Source organism: Salmo salar, chromosome 04, assembly GCF_965601325.2.
Source record: "Salmo salar chromosome 04, fSalSal1, whole genome shotgun sequence".
Taxonomy (NCBI): Eukaryota; Metazoa; Chordata; class Actinopteri; order Salmoniformes; family Salmonidae; genus Salmo; species Salmo salar.
The window spans coordinates 60,359,806-60,381,592 of record NC_138294.1 but is presented as its reverse complement, the minus strand read 5'-3'; the positions used below and the strand labels follow the sequence as shown (position 1 = coordinate 60,381,592).

Below are 21,787 nucleotides of genomic sequence, written 5' to 3'. Positions count from 1 at the left end.
TTAGAAATTAATTTGATGCATCCTGTATACTGTGTTGTGCAGTTGTGCATAACTATGTTGAGTATTGAGGTCCTTAGCAGTGACTCCGCTCTGTGTTGTATTGCAGCTGGTGAAGACAGCAGACTTGGACCCCAGGCAGAACTACATCCTTGGTTTCCATCCCCATGGGGTCCTGGTGGCTGGAGCCTTCATTAACTTCTGCACGTACGCTACAGGCTTCAGGAAACTGTTCCCTGGCCTGGACAGCTTTCTGCTGATGCTACCTCTCTGGTTCAGAGCCCCCTTCTTCAGAGACTACATCATGATGGCAGGTTAGTGGGGTTGGGGTTAGAGGTCAAGGCAGGGATACTGTGAAACACTTTGTGACAGATGTTGCTGTAAAACAAGATGGCAATATAAATACATCTGATTCATTGATTTACTGATAGATTGATAGATTACTGATAGATTGATTAGGGACAACCATCATGATACAAATTAACATGTTTGTTCGACAGTGAAGAATAGTGTACCAACCCCCCCCCCCCCCCCCCCCCCCCCCCACTGTTAACTACACCTGATCTCAGTGTCTACTGTGTGTCCCAGGTCTGATTCCTTCGGACAAGGAGAGTGCCAGCTATCTGTTACGTCGACAGGGAGGTGGGAATGCCGTTGTTATAGCAGTAGGAGGAGCCCCCGAGGCCCTTGACGCACGCCCTGGCGCCTTCATCATTCAATTAGCCAATAAGAAGGGCTTCGTCAAACTGGCAATGGAACATGGGTAACACCAGGGCCAGAGGTGGAAGAGTACATTTTACTGCCTGTGTCTCTGATTAAATCTTATAACTACTCTCATGGTTACACAAGTGACTTCAACTGTGTCAATCACTTCATCATAGTTTGATATTAATGTTCACAGTGTGTACTTGTGGATGGCTTACTGAAATAGTGACGTGTAAGCCCTTTAGGAATTTCAATTGGGAGCATGCAAGCACCAAATGGCATACAGAGGGACAAGTGAAGTGACACCATGATTGATTGAATTTATTAGACTATTTTTAAAATACATATATGAGGGCGCTCCAGCCGGTGACGCCGCAACATAAAATGTAAGAAAATCGTCAAGGATATCACCATTTCCATTGTGGTCCTTTTGTAAGGGTGAGGGGGGGGGGGGGGGGGTGCAGCTGAGTACAAAAACATTTATTTCACCATACCACTATTAAATCCTTCTAGTGGAATAGTTATGGTTATCCCAGAACAAGTTAAAGTAGTTACATAGGTACCTGAGGACCATACTATGGACTATCTTATGTACATGACACAATTTCATCTGAGAAACTCTCTCCTCCACTTTGAGCCATCTGAGGCTTTCAAAGTGGGAATGGTCAAGATGAGTACGTGCTGGAAGATTAAGAATAATCCTGACTAATTTGTTCTGAGATGTCTGCAATTTATTTGTAATTATGTTGGGGGCACTATTGTACCAGGAAGAGCACGCATGGTTGAAGTGGCACTGAACAAGAGCCCCTGCCAATGCCACCATTGCATTCTTATCCAGATATTTGGAGGTTCTTGCCTTGAACCTAATTTTATGGTTCACTTTGGAGATAACTTTTCGTGCCATGCTCTCCCTGTCAGATGGTCATCTAGCACACATCCAAGATAATTAACTGAGTATTTTGCTGTGACCACTGTCACCTACTACCACCTTAAAATCAGGGGATTTCCTCAGTTTCTCATTGGACCAGTACAAGAGCGACTCTGTTTTTCCAAGGTGTAGTGACAAATCAAATAAATCACATTTTATTTGTCACATCCACCAAATACAACAGGTATTTACTTATAAGCCCTTAAACAACAATGCGGTTCAAGAAATGGAGTAAAGAAAATATTTACAAAATAATAATCAAAAAGTAACACAACAAAATTACATGACAATAACGAGGCTATATACAGGGAGTACCGAGTCAATGTGTGGGGGTACAGGTTAATCGAGGTAATTTGTGAAATTACTATGCAAAGATAGATAATAAACAACGAGTAGCAGCGGGCGGGGTGGGGGTTGTGTTCAATGTAAATAGTCTGGGTGGCCATTTGATTAATTGTTCAGCAGTCTTATGGTCTAGGGGTAGCAGAGAGAACAGTCTATGATTTGGGTGACTGGAGTCTTTGACAATCTTTTGGGCCTTCCTCTGACACCGCCTATATAATCGTATAAAGGTCCTGGATGTCAGGAAGCTGGGCCCCGGTGATGTACTGGGCCCTACGCGCACTACACTCTGTAGCGCCTTATGGTCAGATGCAACCGATCAGGATGCTCTCAATGGTGCAGCTGTAGAACTTTTTGAGGATCTGGGGACCCATGCCAAATCTTTTCAGTCTCCTGAGGGGGTAAAGGTGTTGTCATGCCCTCTTCACAACTGTCTTGGTGTGTTTGGACCATTATAGTTCGTTGGTGATGTGGACACCAAGGAACTTCAAACGCTCTGTCACGCCCTGATCTGTTTCACCTGTTCTTGTGCGTGTCTCCACCCCCTCCAGGTGTCGCTTATTATCCCCCTGTGTATTTATCCCTGTGTTTCCTGTCTCTCTGTGCCAGTTTGTCTTGTTTTGCCAAGTCAACCAGCGTTTTTGTCCTTGCTCCTATTTTTCCCAGTCTCTGTTTTTCCTAGCCCTCCTGGTTTTGTCCCTTACCTGTCCTGACACCAAACCCTCCTGCCTGACCTTTCTTCTTGCCTTGACCTCAAGCCTGCCTATTGTCTTGTACCGTCTGGACTTGGACCTGGTTACTGAAACCCTGCCTGTCCAGACCTCGAGGCTGCCTATCACCTGGTACTGTTTGGACTCTGACCTGGTTTATGAACTCTCGCCTGTACCCAACCTGCCTTTTGCCAGCCCCTTTTGTTATAATAAATATCAGAGCTCAACCATCTGCCTCCTGTGTCTGCATTTGGGTCTCGCCTTGTGCCCTTATCCTCTCGACCTGCTCCACTTCAGCCCCGTCGATGTTAACGGGGGCCTGTTTGGCCCTCCTTTCTCCTATGGTCCATGATCAGCTCCTTTGTCTTGCTCACATTGAGGGAGAGGTTGTTGTCCTGGTGTAACCGATGTGAAATGGCTAGTTAGTTAGCGGTGGTGCGCGCTAAAAGCGTTTCAATCAGTGACGTCACTCGCTCTGAGACTTGAAGTAGGGTTTCCCCTTGCGTTGCAAGGGCCGCGGCTTTTGTGGCGCGATGGGTAACGATGCTTCGTGGGGTGTCAGTTGTTGATGTGTGCAAGGGTCTCTGGTTCGAGCCCAGGTTGGGGCGAAGAGAGGGACGGAACCTACACTGTGACATTGATGCTGTTGACCCGGATCATTGGTTGCTGCGGAAAACGGAGGAGGTCAAAGGGGGGGTGAGTGTAACCGATGTGAAATGGCTAGTTAGTTAGCGGTGGTGCGCGCTAATAGCGTTTCAATCAGTGACGTCACTCGCTCTGAGACTTGAAGTAGGGTTTCCCCTTGCGTTGCAAGGGCCGTGGCTTTTGTGGCGCGATGGGTAACGATGCTTCGTGGGGTGTCAGTTGTTGATGTGTGCAAGGGTCCCTGGTTCGAGCCCGGGTTGGGGCGAAGAGAGGGACGGAACCTACACTGTTACACTGGCACCACACTGCCAGGTCTCTGACCTCCTCCCTATGGTCCGTCTCATCATTGTTGTTGGTCAGGCCTACTACTGTTGTGTCATCAGCAAACTTAATTATGGTGTTGGAGTTGTGCTTGGCCACGCAGTAGTGGGTGAACAGGGAGTACAGGAGGGGACTAAGCACACACCCCTGAGGGGCCCCAGTGTTGAGGATCAGCGTGCCAGATATGTTGTTGCCTACCCTTACCACCTGGGGGCGGACCGTTAGGAAGTCCAGGATCCAGTTGCAGACGGAGGTGTTTAGTCCCAGGGTCCTTAGCTTAGTGATGAGCTTTGTGGGTACTATGATGTTGAACGCTTAGCTGTAGTCAATGAACAGCATTCTCACATAGGTGTTCCTTTTGTCCAGTTGGGAAAGGGCAGTGTGGAGTGCGATTGCGTCATCTGTGGATCAGTTGGTGTGGTATGTGAATTGGAGTTGGTTTCACGTCTGCTCCTGCTCCCCCTCCCTGTGTAATGCCCAACGCAGGAGATGAGAAGCGGGTACAGGGAGTGAACCATATAATATAGACGGACATGCAACGGAATAAGAACAGCCTCTGGACATAAACACGACACGACAAACAATGCTACTACAGCGAACAACACAGAGGAGCGGACATATATGTAGGGCCCACAACAAAGTGATGGAGTTCAGGTGAGTCCAATGAGTGCAGATGCGCGCAATGGAGGTAACAGGTGGGTGTAATGACGGGTAGCCTGGTGCCCTGGAGCCGCTCGGTGTGACAGTACCCCCCCCCCCCCCCAGGGGTTTCACCCGGTGTCCCACCTTGGTGAGCTGGACGGGCCGGCTGAGGCATGACAGCCTGACGATCCCGCAGCAGCGAAGAAGCCCCATGAGCCAGCTGAAGAATGACGTGGGATGGGAACCTGCCGAGCAAACTGAGGCAAGGAAACCTCTCGAGCCAGCTAGGGCGTGACAGCCTGACGAGCCAGCGTAGGCACCCCTGGTTCCATCGGTGGTGGAATCCAAGCCCGACGTCACCAACAAAACAAAATAACTCATGGCCGGCTGATGCATAGGAGCCTGACGAGCCGGCTGAAGCGTGATGTGGGATGGGTACCTGCCGAGCCAACCGGGGCAAGGAAACCTCTCGAGCCAGCTTAGGCACCCCCGGTTCCATCGGCGGCGGAATCCAAGCCCGACGTCACCAACTAAACAAAACCCTGATGCTTCTTGTATTCGTAGTAGCATTCTGTAACGCCCAACACAGGAGATGAGAAACAGGTGCAGGGAGTGAACACACAACAAACAATGCTACTACTGGGAACAAAACAGAGGAGCAGACATATATGCAGGGGCAATCAACAAAGTGAGGGAGTTCAAGGGTTACCCCTTAACACGCATCTAACACCATCAAAACGCACAACAGGCTCATTGGACTCACCTGGACTCCTTCACGTTGTTGATTACCCCCTGTATATCTGTCTGTTCCTCGGTGGTGTTCCCTGTGTCCGCATTAATTGTTGTTATGTGTTCCTGTCCAGATGCTGTTCCGTTTCATGTCCGTCAACTATTAAACCTTCACTCCCTGTACCTGCTTCTCATCTCCTGCATCGATCCTTACAGTGGGTCTAGGGTTTGGTGTTAACGCGAGTCATGACCATCCTTTCAAAGTACTTCATGGCTACCGACATGAGTGCTACGGGGCGGTAATCATTTAGGCAGGTTACCTTAGCTTTCTTGGGCACAGGGACTATGGTGGTCTGTTTGAAACATGTAGGTTATTGTCATAGCCATTTACTGACATTCAGAAGTTCAGCACTGAGGGCTTTCTCAACCACATTTTTGTCTTTGTGGGAAACCAACAGTGCAGAATCATCTGCATAGAGGGAAAGGTCACATATACAGATTTCAGATAATGTATATACAACAGAAAGAAAAGTGGACCCAGCACACTCCCTTACGGAATTCCATGACTGGTCTACCGACGTCACCGCACGAGGAGGCAAAAACAGACTTTCCCCCATTGCGACGTCCCTCTAAGGCCCTTCTGCTAACTTGCTAGCCCCTGCCTGCTAACTGCTAACTTGTTAGCCCCGGCCTGCTAACTGCTAACTTGCTAGCCCCTGCCTGCTAACTGCTAACTTGTTAGCCCCGGCCTGCTAACTGCTAACTTGCTATCCCCGGCCTGCTAACTGCTAGCTTGCTAGCCCCGGCCTGCTAACTGTCTGAATCGCCGTGTCCCCAGCCAGCCCAACCACTCACTGGACACATACGATTAACTTGGCTGCGCATGCCTCTCCCTAATATCAATATGCCTTGTCCATTACTGTCCTGGTTAGTGATTACTGTCTTATTTCACTGTAGACCCTCCAGCCCTGCTCAATATGCCTTAACCAACCATGTTGTTTCGCCTCCGACATATGTGATGACATCACCTGGTTTAAACGTCTCTAGAGACTATCTATCTCATCATTACTCAATGCCTAGGTTTACCTCCAATGTACTCTCTTCCTACCATACCTTTGTCTGTAAATTATGCCTTGAATCTATGCTATCATGCCCAGAAACCTGCTCCTTTTACTCTCTGTTCCGAACGTGCTTGACAGCCAGTTCTTATAGCCTTTAGCCGTACTCTTATCCTACTTCTCCTCTGCTCCTCTGGTGATGTGGAAGTTAATCCAGGACCTGCAGTGGCTAGCTCCACTTCTACTCCCCAGGTGCTCTCATTTGTTGACTTCTGTAACCGTGAAAGCCTTGGTTTCATGCATGTTAACATTAGAAACCTACTTCCTAAGTTTGATTATTCACTGCTTTAGCACATTCGGCCAACCCGGATGTCTTAGCCATGTCTGAATCCTGTCTTTGGAAGGCCACCAAAACCACTGAAATGTCCATCCCTAATTATAACATTTTCCGACAAGATAGAAATGCCAAAGGAGCCGACGTTGCAATCTACTGCAGAGATAGCCTGCAGAGTTCTGTCTTACTATCCAGGTCTGTACCAAAACAATTTGAGCTTCTACTTCTAAAAATTCAACTTTCCAGAAACAAGTCTCTCACCGTTGCCGCTTGCTATAGACCACCCTCTGCCCCCAGCTGTGCCCTGCACACCATATGTGAATTGATTGCCCCCCATCTATCTTCTTAGCTCGTGCTGCTAGGTGACCTAAACTGGGACATGCTTAACACCCCGGCATCCTACAATCTAAGCTTGATGCCCTCAATCTCACACAAATTATCAATGAACCTACCAGGTACAACCCCATATCCGTAAACATGGGCACCCTCATAGATATCATCCTAACTAACTCGCCTTCCAAATACACCTCTGCTGTTTTCAACCAAGATCTCAGCAATCACTGCCTCATTGCCTGCATCAGTAATGGGTCTGCGGTCAAACGACCACCCCTCATCACTGTCAAACAATCCCTAAACCACTTCAGTGAACAGGCCTTTCTAATCGACCTGGCAGGGGTATCCTGGAATGACATTGACCTCATCCCGTCAGTAAAGGATGCCTGGTTATTCTTTAAAAGTGCCTTCCTCACCATCTTAAATAAGCATGCTCCATTCAAAAAATGTAGAACCAGGAATAGATATAGCCCTTGGTTAACTCCAGACCTAACTCCAAACATCCTGTGGCGTTCTGCATTAGCATCAAATAGCCCCCGTGATATGCAACTTTTCAGGGAAGTTAGGAACCAATATACACAGGCAGTTAGGAAAGCTAAGGCTAGCTTTTCCAAACAGAAATGTGCATCCTGTAGTACACACTCAAAAATGGTTCTGGGACACTGTAAAGTCCATGGAGAATAAGAGCACCTCCTCCCAGCTGCCCACTGCACAGAAGCTAGGAAACACTGTCACTACCGATAAATCCACAATAATTGAGAATTTCAATAAGCATTTTTCTACGGCTGGCCATGCTTTCCACCTGGCTACTCCTACCCCGGTCAACAGCTCTGCGCTCCCCACAGCAACTCGCCCAAACCTCCTCCACTTCTCCTTCACCCAAATCCAGATAGCTGATGTTCTGAAAGAGCTGCAAAATCTGGACCCCTTTCAAATCAACCGGGCTAGACAATCTGGACCCTCTCTTTCTAAAATGATCTGCCGAAATTGTTGCAACCCCTATTACTAGCCTGTTCAACCTCTTTCGTATCGTCTGAGATTCCCACAGATTGGAAAGCTGCCACTGTCATCCCCCTCTTCAAAGGGGGAGGCACTCTAGACCCAAACTGCTACTGACCTATATCTATTCTACCCTGCCTTTCTAAGGTCTTTGAAAGCCAAGTTAACGAACAGATTACCGACCATTTCGAATCTCATCGTACCTTCTCCCCTATGCAATCTGGTTTCAGAGCTGGTCATGGGTGCACCTCAGCCACGCTCAAGGTCCTAAACGATATCATAACCGCCATCGATAAGAGACATTACTGTGCAGCTGTATTCATCGACCTGGCTAAGGCTTTTGACTCTGTCAATCATAACATCCTTATTGGCAGTTAAGGCAGTTAACCCACTGTTCCTAGGCCGTCATTGAAAATAAGAATTTGTTCTTAACTGACTTGCCTAGTTAAATAAAGGTAAAAAATTGGCAGACTCAACAGCCTTGGTTTCTCAAATGATTGCCTCGCCTGGTTCACCAACTACTTCTCTGACAGAGCTTAGTGTGTCAAATCGCAGGGCCTGTTGTCCGGACCTCTGGCAGTCTCTATGGGGGTGCCACAGGGTTCAATTTTCGGGCCGACTCTCTTTTCTGTATACATCAATGATGTCGCTCTCGCTGCTGGAGATTCTTTGATCCACCTTTACGCAGACGACACCTTTCTGTATACCTCTGGCCCTTCTTTGGACACTGTGTTAACTAACCTCCAGATGAGCTTCAATGCCAGTAAACCTAAATGCATGCTCTTCAACCGTTCGCTGCCCGCACCTGCCCGCCCATCCAGCATCACTACTCTGGACGGTTCTGACTTAGAATATGTGGACAACTACAAATACCTAGGTGTCTGGTTAGACTGTATACTCTCCTTCCAGACTCACATTAAACATCTCCAATCCAAAATTAAATCTAGAATCGGCTTCCTATTTTGCTACAAAGCATCCTTCACTCATGCTGCCAAACATACCCTCGTAAAACTGACCATCCTACCGATCCTCGACTTCGGCGATGTCATTTACAAAATAGCCTCCAACACTCTACTCAACAAATTGGATGCAGTCTATCACAGTGCCATCCATTTTGTCACCAAAGCCCCATACACTACCCACCACTGTGACCTGTATGCTCTCGTTGGCTGGCCCTCGCTTCATACTCGTCGCCAAACCCACTGGCTCCAGGTCATCTACAAGTCTCTGTTCGGTAAAACCCCACCTTATCTCAGCTCACTGGTCACCATAGCAGCACCCTCCCATAGCATGCGCTCCAGCAGATATATCTCACTGGTCACCCCCAAAGCCAATTCTTCCTTTGGCCGCCTCTCCTTCCAGTTCTCTGCTGCCAATGACTGGAACGAACTGCAAAAATCTCTGAAGCTGGAGACTCTTACCTCCCTCACTAGCTTTAAGCACCAGCTGTCAGATCATCTCACAGATCACTGCACCTGTACATAGCTCATCTGTAAATAGCCCGTCTAATCTACCTCATCCCCATACTGTATTTATTTATTTATCTTGCTCCTTTGCACCCCAGTATCTCTATTTGCACATTAATCTTCTGTACATCTACCATTCCAGTGTTTAATTGCTATATTGTAATTACTTCACCACCATGGCCTATTTATTGCCTTACCTCTCTTATCCTACCTCATTTGCACATGCTGTGTACAGATTTTTTTACTGTATTATTGATTGTATGTTTGTTTATTCCATGTGTAACTCTGTGTTGTTGTATGTGTCGAACTGCTTTTCTTTACCTTGGCCAGGTCGCAATTGCAAATGAGAACTTGTTCTCAACTAGCTTACCTGGATAAATAAAGGTGAAATAAATAAAAATAAATAGGGTACCCAAAGTTCAAGATTTTGGTTTTAGACTGGGTCCCATCCACATACATCATCTGGTTTTTTCCTTGCAGATAAGAGAAAACCCATTTTACAACTAAGTTGTTAAAGCCCATGGCTCTTCGTTTGATTAACAGAATCTCATGATCCACTGTATCAAATGCATTTTGGAGATCTAACATAACCATAGCACAAAATGTCCCACCATCTACTTCCTTCCTGATGGGGTCAGTTAGATATAGTAGGCAAGTGTCGGTGGAATGGGATTTCCTAAAGCCAGACCTTAACTCATATAGTAGGTTATGTAAGGAAATATAACTGTCAATCTGCTCGAACATATTCTTTTCCATGACCTTCGATAAAATACACAGGATTGAGACAGGCCGATAGTTTCCATGATCTAGCCTATTCTCTTCATTATATAGATGAATGACCCTTGCAAGTTTTAGTTCACTGGGAAAAATCCCTAGTTCAATATACAGATTTACAATGTGAGTTACACAGGGGGTTATAATTACCTCAGCATCCCGTAGAAATCTGGCAGGAATGTTGTCAAGGCCACCCTTTCTAATGAAAAAGCATTGACTTGAATCCCCTGCTGTGAGTAAAAGTGCTAGACTTGACTCTCCCCATAACTATAGTTGTAAAATAGCTATTCATACTGTCTGCAACCATGGTCTTGTCTGATGTAACCTTTCCTCCAATGTCCAAGCTAAGATTTCGAGTTTTGTTCTTCAGTCTGTTACTGTAAACTAACAGCTTCAGACAATTCCATAATTTACTTGGATTGTTCCTGTTCTCAACTATTTTGTCATTAAAATAATCTTTCTTGACCTTCTCTATCATCCTGTTAACCTAATTTCTTAAATTCTTATAATCAATAAAATCATAATCTGTCCTGGATTTCCTGAACTCCAGAAAGCATTCATTTCTAAGCTTAATTGCTTTTAAAATGTTGTTTATCCATGCTTCTGTTCTTTGCTTAATTCCACAACAATTACAAAAAAATATTGCGCCAGCTTGTCAACAGCATCTAAAAGCAATTATTAAAAATTGCCCTAAGCCTTTTCCAACTTCGCTTAATGAACTGTTGGAGGAGACTTGCTCCAACTGTATGGATTTTGGTAAATCAGAGGTTATTGTTACTGGAGATTTTAATACAGACATGCTCAAAAAGGACAATGCTACTTTTTAAAGCTCTTAAAAAAATGGTAATCCCTTTGCCTTACACCAGCTGATGAATGAGCCCACCAGGGTCTGCCCTTCTAGTAGGAAGGTTCAGAAAATAGTTTTTAATTGTCAAAACTCAACAAAACAATTGGTCTATGAAGAACTATAGTGCAGATATTTTTCAATACAGCAGACCAGTCTAATTTGCTCAAACAATTAACAAAAATATCTGCACTATAGTTCTTCATAGACCTAATTTTTATTGAGTTTTGACAATTAAAAATGGATTTCTGAATCTTCCTACTACAGAAAATGATGGAATGATCACTGAGCCCATAGTTTACAACCCTACTGTTTGATAACCTTGATCCATCTGACACCAACACGAGGTCAATGATGGTTTGGGTAGAAGGACCCTGGTGGGCTCATTAATCAGCTTGTGTAAGGCAAAGTGATTACAACAATTCTTAAGAGTTTAAAAAGCAGCTATGTCCTTTTTGAGCATGTCTGTATTAAATCACCAGCAACTCTCCTTCAACAATTCATTAAACTTGTACTGGTCTGTTGGTCTGTAACAGGTTCCGACTATAATGGGTTTGCATTTTGGTAATAGAATGTTCAACCACACAGCTTCAATCTCGTCATGGCTTAAATCTAAACTATAGTTAAACACAATATCTGATTTTACATAATACAAACTCCGCCGGATTTGCGATTGTGGTCTTTTCTAATTACTACATCATTTTCAACTTCAATCTCAACGTTTTTTTATCAAACCATCTAGCCATGTTTCGGTAAAGAAAAGCACTCCCACCTTAGTTACTGGAGAGTAGGCGAATTTCCTCCGTCTGGGGAAGAAGGATTCTAACGTTGAGATAAATTATGTGTAGTCATCTCGTAGAAAAACCCTTTTCTAGAGTCAAGTTCTCCTCATCTGCTGGAACTGTCAGCCAAAATTGTTCACTTGAGACGAGTGTTGACTCCCTGCCATTCAATCGCAGCAGTGAAGCTCCATCCAGGGTTCGCGCTGGCATCTGACCCCATTGTTACCCAACTCAGTTTTCCCCTGATTTTGTTTGTAATACAGCGAGTTCATCTACAGCAGCTCAAGTCTTATTTCGTGGGATACACAAAGCTTGCTCAAATCAAGCGTTTACATGTCATTACATCAATAGTGGAATCATTTAGGACAAACTTCAACACACCTATGAGTAAAATGGAAACTGGGTCTGTTCTCTACAAATATACTGTACGTTACAAACTCATAGATGATCGTAACAAAACTGAAGGCCAAACTTCTGTCTCAACTCACCTCTGCTCTACCCCTCTCCTTCACCTCACTCCTCTCCTCTACCCATTCCCTCCCTAGTGCCCATCTGGTGCCGGTCTTCTCCTTCGGGGAGAATGAGTTGTTCGACCAGGTGGAGAACCCTCGAGGCACCTGGATCCGCTTGATTCAGGACAAGCTGCAGAGCATCATGGGTATCTCTCTGCCCCTCTTCCACGCACGGGGAATTTTCCAGTACAGCTATGGTATCATGCCCTACAGGAAGCCCATCAACACTGTGGGTGAGTAACATTCCATGTCACTATATCTGCCAAATCTTTTTATCCTATTTCTCTAGCTTTCTCCTATTTCTATGTTGCAAGGCAATTGTTGTTTTTGGCAGAAGTTTCATATGAGTAAACTAACTGGCAGAGATGGTTCTGTCATTTAAACATGAGGAATATTGATCAGAGAGGGACAGATTTGCCCTTGGAAATATTTGACTTACTAGAATGTTACTAGATAGTAACATTGTCAGTTTGCCACAACTTCTCAGCAACAGTGGCTGGCACACAGTTAGTCATCTGTCTGTGTACATCTATTGGCAAGGCCCAACAATGACATATTTAATTTTCAATCCCCGCTTGAAAAGTAAACTCATGAGTAAAATCATATCCAAAAGCAAATACGTTTTTGCCCATCATGCACTACTACCAGTGGCATACCGCAGTTTCACAGGGCCTGTTTTTGGTTTGGCCCCTACAGAGCTCATGAGCCCCCCCCCCCCCCCCCCCCCCCCCCCGCACTGTGGGGCTGTGTGGTACATCAGTGACTACTACAGTAACCTATATTTGAATGTAATGTCATCATGCATACCCTTGGACCTTTCCACAGTGGGACGGCCAATCAGAGTGGAGAAGAATGAGAAACCCACAGTGGATGAGCTTGACGCCCTCCATCAGCTCTACACAGAAGAACTCAGCCAGCTGTTTGAGGAGCACAAGGGCAAGTATGGAGTGCCAGAGGACCAACACCTCAGCTTTGTCTGAGCAGGACTCACAACCAGGAGAGAGAGAGAGAGAGATAAAGACAGAGAGAGCGAGAGGGACGGCGGGAGAGAAAGATGAAGAAAGACAGAGAGAGCGAGAGAGAGAGACTGAAAGAGGGAGGGGGAGAGAAGGGAGGAGGGCATCAAAACTGTAATTGGAGTTGCACCACCAAGTCCTTTCACTTTCCTCAACCAGAAAAACCTTTACAGCTATAACAACCTGAAGGATCCAGACCAAACTAGAGGAGACAAGTGACACGAGGAATTGATATGGACATTCTTAGCCAAGATATTGAAAAATCTTTCCCGCTATTAAAAGCACTGTATTATGTATGTCAACTAGATTCAGCCGCGGGCCTATTTTTTTCTTGAGTGGAGGGTTGGGGGGCCGGAACATAAATACAAATAATTTGGAGACTGCAAATTGACCGCAAGAAGCCCAAACAGATATAATGTTTGACGAAAACTTGCTTACATTTGTATATGATCACGTGTCTCTCTATTATGTGTGGGAATACTTGGGAACAGATTTCTAAAATTAAAGTCACTTGGAGCTAATCTCCTGGTGTTTTTACAGTCTTATGTCCAACAATGAAAAAATTAAAACAATTTTTTTGCTCAGAAAACTTGGGGGGCCAAATAAAACCACCTATGAGCCAAATTCGGCCCTCGGGCCGCCAGTGGGGGAACCCTATCCTAGAGCCACATTTTTGCCTTAATCCACAGATGAAGTGACATCTGTCTGGGCGATTCGAGACTTGTATAAGTCCGTAGATCCTGTCAAATAAAGTCAGAGGTTGAATTTGTATGGAGATTTCATGTAATGGGGTGATGCACTGTATCCTCACTTAAAGTATATAAGGCCTCTAGGTCTCCTATATCAAAGACACACTAGGAAAAATTGGGAATATTTCTCATTTTACTCACTCTTTTTACATAATAATACTATATCTGGTTAATAAGTTTCCATTTACAGTATATATTTAAAATCCCAACTTATTAATTTTAAATGTCTCTGTCTTAATGTCTCTGTCATGTATACATTTTTCACAATATTGTAATATAAAATCTGTTAAAATAACTGATACTATTTTTCTCACTTGCATTGTTTTTATTATAATACCAGTTCATTTATTTTAATAAAGGTGATTTCAGGTCTCATTCACTGTATCAAACTTTGCACATGGCTGCCCATCCAGTCCTGATGAATTAATCAAGGGTCAGTGACAGCTTGAAGTTGGACCTGGTCCTTCAGCGATAAAACTATCTGTGCACTTTCACAACACTTTTTTCATGACTGCGATGGCCAGAGTGACATATTTCCAAACGGGCAGCAGACTGGCACCTGGTCATATATTAGTGTGGAGCGGACAGTGTCCAGGCACTTTCAACAAAGACCGATGACCCTTAGGCCATAAAAAAGAAAAGCACAGGGAGAGATAACCTATTCATAGATGCTAGCTAACTTTAGAATCTATTCACAAAGGTATCTTCCATCCGGAGGGGGAGGTTTTATTTAGAGCCCGACTCGGTATGGTGTTGGAAACATAAGGACCTTATCTTTCATATCAGCGTGAAATAATTGTATTAGTTCTAAGTATATATTTAGCATTTGTGAAATTATTTTGATGTATTATGAAAGAACCGTATCGCTATTAAGAATCGATTCACGTTTGTATTTGGCTGTTTTGGTTGCCACAGCCTGTCTCCCTCTATCCGCAGCATTGCCAGGTGAGAGCTACCCGGTAGCCAGGGAGAAGTGCGCCGGCGCAGCGCATCTGGCCACCAGTGCATCTCCTCGGTCCAGTTTACCCTGTTCCTGCTCCTCGCACTAGCCCTGATGTGTGTGTTACTAGGCTGGCGCCTCCAAAACCAGCCCCACGCATCAGGCCTCTAGTGCGCCTGCCCAGTCCAGTATGTCCTGTGCCTGCTCCTCGCACTAGCCCTGAGGTGCATGTCACTAGTCTGGCGCGTGGGACTGGCGCGTGGGGGCATCACGCCTCTAGTGCACCTGCCCAGTCCAGTACGTCCTGTTCCTGCTCCTCGCACTAGCCCTGAGGTGCGTGTCACTAGTCTGGCGCCTCCAAAGCCAGCCCCACGCATCAGGCCTGTAGTGCACCTGCCCAGTCCTTTCCTGCTCCCCGCACTAGCCATGAGGTGCATGTCACTAGTCTGGTGCCTCCTAAGCCAGCCCCACGCATCAGGCTTCCAGTGCACCTGCCCAGTCCAGTACGTCCTGTTCCTGCTCCTCGCACTAGCCCTGAGGTGCGTGTCACTAGTCTGGCGCCTCCAAAGCCAGCCCCACGCATCAGGCCTGTAGTGCACCTGCCCAGTCCTTTCCTGTTCCCCGCACTAGCCATGAGGTGCATGTCACTAGTCTGGCGCCTCCTAAGCCAGCCCCACGCATCAGGCTTCCAGTGTGCCTGCCCAGTCCAGTACGTCCTGTTCCTGCTCCGCGCACTCACCCTCCAGTGCGCCTCCATAACCCGGTACAGCCAGTGCCTGCTGTGAGCACTCGGCCTCCAGCTACGCTGTCCAGTCTGCAGCCTCCAGCGACGCTGTCCAGTCTGCAGCCTCCAGCGACGCTCTCCAGTCTGCAGCCTCCAGCGACGCTCCCCAGCCCGGAGTCTCCAGCGACGCTCCCCAGCCCGGAGTCTCCAGCGACGCTCCCCAGCCCGGAGTCTCCAGCGACGCTCCCCAGCCCGGAGTCTCCAGCGACGCTCCCCAGCCCGGAGTCTCCAGCGACGCTCCCCAGCCCGGAGTCTCCAGCGACGCTCCCCAGCCCGGAGTCTCCAGCGACGCTCCCCAGCCCGGAGTCTCCAGCGACGCTCCCCAGCCCGGAGTCTCCAGCGACGCTCCCCAGCCCGTGGGAGGATTGGGAGGGGGGGAGGTGTAGCACAGGAACCGTTGTTGACGGTGGCCACCCTCCCTTCCCTCCCTTTAAGTTTGGGGTTGTTTTTATGGTGTTTTTGTTTTTGAGGTGCATTCGGGGTCTGCACCTTTGGGGGGGGGGGGGGGGGGGGTACTGTCACGTCCTGACCAGTAAAAGGGGTTATTTGTTATTGTAGTTTGGTCAGGGCGTGGCAGGGGGTGTTTGTTTTGTGTGTTTCGGTGTTTTGGGATTTAGGTTCTATGTTATCTATTTCTATGTTTATATCTAGTTTTCTATTTCTATGTTGGAGTTTTGGCAATGACCTCCAATTAGAGGCAGCTGGTTGTCGTTGTCTCTAATTGGAGGTCATATTTAGTTGTTTGTTTCACTTGTGTTTTGTGGGTGGTTATTTTCTGTGTAGCCTGGGAGCCTTATGGAACTGTTATCGTCGTTTGTTTATTTTGTTTAAGTGTTTTTTTTAAATAAATTAAGAAGATGAGCACTTTACCCGCTTTATCCTTACGACGCCCATGACAGAGACAGAGTGAGTGATAGAGAAAGAAAGACGGTAAAGTAGTATGTGTGAGAAATATCAAACAAAATCCTATTTATTTTGATGAGAGATTATGTAATGCTAATACTGATCTTTAATCACTGAACTTCAAGTTCACAATATAGGAAGTGGTGTGGGAATGTGAGAGGTGTGTGACAATGGCATGCATGGAAAGTTGGTTTGGCTCCCCTGGCAGTTGTGGGATTTGCAGACTGGCAAGATGAGTGTTTGGAAAAGTTTTCTGCCCTGTGATAACACTTCAAGGGTTTATTTTGAGTCTTCACCAACAGGATTATAGAGTGGTCTGTTGAGTACTCCAAGTCATTCAATCCATAATCTAATTCACAATGACTTTGTTTTGTGGGATAGACATTGGGTTTAACAACTAGGGTTACAACCAGGTCGCTAGCCCCCGATTGCATTATTTGACGTGTCCAATGGGGTTATACAGGGTTAGGTTAACATGAAATCAGATTACAAAATATTTTTAACAAAAATCAATCGTTATATTGCCTGCACCATTGTTCTTGTCTCCTCAAGTCTCAAAGTGTGTGTGTGTGTGTGTGTGTGTGTGTGTGTGTGTGTGTGTGTGTGTGTGAGACTGTGTACTCCATGTTGTTAGATCCCGTTAAGGACACTTATCACGTCAGCCTAGAGAACCAAGAAAAATGATTTGTTCGTCAAAATCAATTTGCGGGCCAGAAAAAGGGCAGTTATTTGAAAATATATAGGTCCATTATAAATTCTATAGTCTTTCTATCTAGTTTTAGATCTTTAGGCCACCCCTTCCAGGGACCAGAAATACAAGGACCAAAATCCTACCCATACCACCCCTTCCTCGTGGGCCTGAAAAAAAAAGTAAATATTAAAATAGGTGTACTGTATATAATTTATGGTACAGTACCATTCAATAGTTGGGACACACCTACTCATTCAAGGGTTTTTCTTTATTTTTACTATTGTTACTACCACCCCTACCTTGTCACAACACAACTGAATGACTTAAGAAGGAAAGAAATTCCACAAATTAACTTTTAACAAGGCACACCTGTTAATTGAAATGCATTACAGGTGACTACCTCATGAAGCTGGTTGAGAGAATGCCAAGAGTGTGCAAAGCTGTCATCAAGGCAAAGGGTGGCTACTTTGAAGAATCTCAAATATAAAATATATTTTGATTTGTTGAACACTTTTTTTGGTTACTATATGTTTCCATATGTGTTATTTCATAGTTTTGATGTCTTCATTATTATTCTACAATGTAGGAAATAGTAAAATAAAGAAAAACCCTTGAATGAGGAGGTGTGTCCAAACTTTAGACTGGTACTGTATATCTATTCCGAAATATTTAAAATGGGATTCCATAAGTAGAGATGGTCCTCCATCGGGGTCTTGAGAGGCAGTAGGGCATATTTGGTTAGCTTTATTTTAGAACTTGAGAGAGACAAATTCAGCTCTATGATTTTCAAAGTTTTTGGGAGGGATTGAGATGTTGTCTAGATAAAGTAAGATATTGTCAGCATATAATGATATGATGTGATGCGTAGAATTGAGAGATATGGGGGTAATTTCTTTTGATTGTCAAATTGCCTGGGCCAGGGGTTCCATAGACAATATAAATAGCAGAGGTGAGATGAGATCACCTTGCCTGCTACTTCTAGTTATTCTGAACGCAAAAGAGCAGGTATTGCCTGTTATTACGACGGCTGAGTATTTTACATAATAAAATTGGAGCTGTCCCATATGTTCCAAACCTGACCAAAGATATGACCATTCTAGTCTATCAAAAGCTTTTTCTGCATTGAGAAATAGAACTGCCCAAGGAGCTTTGGTTTCTGATGAAGCCTGTAAAATATGTAATAGACGACTGATGGGGCAGCAGGTAGCCTAGTGGCTGGAGCGTTGGGCCAGTAACCGAAAGGTTGCTACATCAAATCCCCGAGCTGATAAGGTAAACAAAGTAAAAATCTGTTGTTCTGCCCCTGAACAAGGCAGTTAACCCAATGTTCCTGGGCCGTCATTGTAAATAGAATTTGTTCTTTTAACTGACTTGCCTAGTTAAATAAAGGTTAAACATAAAAATGAATTATCTGAGGGTATTAGTTTTTTTAACAAACTTGCTTTCGTCCAGATGTACCAATTTGCATAAGAACATTTCGAGATGGGATGACAATGGTTTAATATTTTTGTTTATCAAAGATAGAGGGCGATAGTGAGAGCACTGTGTCCTTACCTTATTTTTTTTTAAATAAAAGCTCAATTGCTGCTGTATTTGCATCAGAACCCAAAGGTTAATTTGGAAGAGAACGGCACTGAACGGCTGTGTTAATAATTTCAAGTAATAGTGGACCTACTTGGTTCCAAAACTTTAAATAGACCTAAGGAGGAATACCATGACAACCAGGTGATTTGCCTTTATTCATGTTATTCAATGCCCTTTTGAGTTCACGGAGAGAAATTTGGGCTCCCAGCAAGCCGGCTTCCTCAGTTGAGAGGAGTTCTTATATCTTTTAAAAAGGACGGATCTGGCTTGGTGTGGATTCACAATCAGAGGTGTACAATTCTTTATAGAAATGGGATAATCTTTTAGTTGATTAATTTGGGTTCTGATAGTAATTCACCTGATTCAGATTCAATAGTTGCAATATCCGTTAATTGATCATTACTGAAAAGCTTGTTAGCCAGTAGATGACTGGGTTGATTACCATGGAAGTAATGGTTGAGTCTAACTCAATGGATGGCAAATACTGCTCTCTGTCTTATCAATAGATTTAGTTCTATCTTGACTTTGAACAGAGTAGTTGCTACCTGGTCTGAGAAAGTTTTTGTTGAGAACGTTCTAACATCGTTAACAACTTTTCCAATTCTGATATCGTCTTTAATTGTGATTTATTCAGCCCAGATGCAAATGCAGTTAAATTGTTTTTAATAAAACCTTTAATGGCGTCCCATAAAATCCAAGGATCATCTACTGAATTTTTGTTCATCATTACGAATTAATTGAACAAAGTTTCAAATTGTTGACAGAAAGTAGGATTTTGGAGTAAGGACACATTAAAGTGCCATCTTGTCTCTTTTAGCAAATTCTGACATTTTGTATGTGGCAGTAATAAGTATGATGATCAGATAGGCTCATGTCAAATTTCTATTTTCTTGATTTAAAGGAGTAGATAATAGTACAAAATTGATTTGGGAGAATTTTGTGCCTGTTTAAATAGAAAGTATACTCTTTTGCTTTAGGGTTATGAGCTCATGAGGAAACAAGGTTATAATCAGAGAGAAAATGTTGGAGAGCCTTGGTTGCCTGCGGATTGTAGTTGGTCTTATTAGATTTGTCCCGCATGTCCAGAATGGCATTCATGTCTGTCCCAATAACCAGTTGGAATTCAGTTAATTCTAACAATATGCTGTTCAAAGAATTAAAAAAAACATAGGATCATATGAATTTGGAGCAAACACATTAATAAAGGCAATTTTCTTTCCATTATGGATACATTTAACAAAGTGATTCTGCCTTCTTGATCTTTGCCTTTACCAAGGATGGTGATTTTGAGTTTCTTAAGCATCATTATGGTTACACCTTGGCTTTGTTTGGTGTCTTGCTAGAATATCAAGATAGCTGGAACGCTTGATAGGAATATTAAGGCCTTTCAAATTACATGAGAGAATAGCTAGTGTTGCCATTATTTTCTAAAATGTATTTATTTTTAATTTTTAGTGTTGATAAGCCCATGGATGTAAAACAAAAAGCAGGGCCCACAAGGAATACCACCCATTGGTCACGCCCTACCCAGAAGACCCTCTCTATACATCGTTTCCTCCTTCCCTGTCACCCATTCACTGCCCCCTTCCCCAGCCCCCATCCCTCCTTCCCCGGTTCCTCCTGCCCTGCACTTTAATTACAGGGTTGTAGCATAACGGTGAGTGGCAGCCTTATATTTGAAATCTCTTAAGCAGCATATTTTTGGTCTTATGGTATTATTTTTTATAAAGTAACTAATTGAGACCTTTACAATTAAGTTAGCAGACTTGATGAATAAGGGTGGGTAATGATGAAAAAAGAACGAGAATGAAAACCAAAAGAAGATATGACAGATATGCAAGCCTTAATGCCTAAACAGTCAGAAATAGAATAGCTGTAGGATCCATATACAGTTGAAGTTGTACATTTACATAAACCTTAGCCAAATACATTTAAACTCAGTTTTTCACAATTCCTGACATTTAATCCAAGTAAAAATTCCCAGTCTTACGTCAGTTAGGATCATCACTTTATTTTAAGAATGTGAAATGTCAGAATAATAGTCGAGAGAATGATTTATTTCAGCTTTTATTTCTTTCATCACATTCCCAGTGGGTCAGAAGCTTACATACACTCAATTAGTACTTGGTAGTACATTTAAATTGTTTAACTTGGGTCAAATGTTTCGGGTAGCTTTCCACAAGCTTCCCACAATAAGTTGGGTGAATTTTGGCCCATTCCTCCTGACAGAGCTGGTGTACCTGAATCAGGTTTGTTGGCCTCCTTGCTCGCACACGCTTTTTCAGTTCTGCCCACAAATTTTCTACAGGTTTGAGGTCAGGGCTTTGTGATGGCCACTCCAGTACCTTGACTTTGTCTTTAAACCATTTTGCCACAACTTTGGAAGTATGCTTGGGGTCATTGTTCATTTGGAAGACCCATTTGCGACCAAGCTTTAACTTCCTGACTGATGTCTTGCTTCAATATATCCACATAATTGTCCTTGCTCATGAGGATATAGGACTCATTTTACTGTGGATATAGATACTTTTGTACCTGTTTCCTCCAGCATCTTCACAAGGCCTTTTGCTGTTGTTCTGGGATTGATTTGCACTTTTCGCACCAAAGAACATTCATCTCTAGGAGACAGAACGTGTCTCCTTCCTGAGCGGTATGACGGCTGCGTGGTCCCATGGCGATTATACTTGCGTACTATTGTTTGTACAGATGAACGTGGTACCTTCAGGCGTTTGAAAATTTCTCCCAAGGATGAACCAGACAAGTGGAGGTCTACAATTTTTTTCTGAGGTCTTGGCTGATTCCTTTTGACTTAACCATGATGTCAAATAAAGGCTAGGCTATATGATTGTGCATGGATAGCATACCTGAATAGTGAGCCAGTCATGAGGTTCCATTTGTAGGCTTGTCCCCATGTGTGCTGCTTGTCCCCATTCGATGTGCTTCTCTCAGAAATCTTGAGCTTCCTTGGCAGTGGATGATGAGTTTTGCCGGGTGGATGA

At 44.3% G+C, this 21,787-nt stretch overlaps 1 protein-coding gene across 3 annotated transcripts in view; it reads left to right on the top strand.

The window, feature by feature from the left end:
- mog2a (2-acylglycerol O-acyltransferase 2-A) overlaps positions 1–14,261 on the top strand; it is a 33,605-nt gene extending 19,344 nt beyond the window's left edge. For 2 of the 3 annotated variants that reach the window (XM_014197077.3, XM_014197078.3), the window contains 4 exons: positions 107–311; positions 586–760; positions 12,155–12,354; positions 12,947–14,261. In XM_014197077.3, the coding sequence (XP_014052552.1) occupies positions 107–311; positions 586–760; positions 12,155–12,354; positions 12,947–13,101 (735 nt within the window). In that variant the 3' untranslated portion in view covers positions 13,102–14,261. 3 annotated transcript variants of the gene reach the window in all.
- Positions 14,262–21,787: the final 7,526 nt, after the last annotated feature.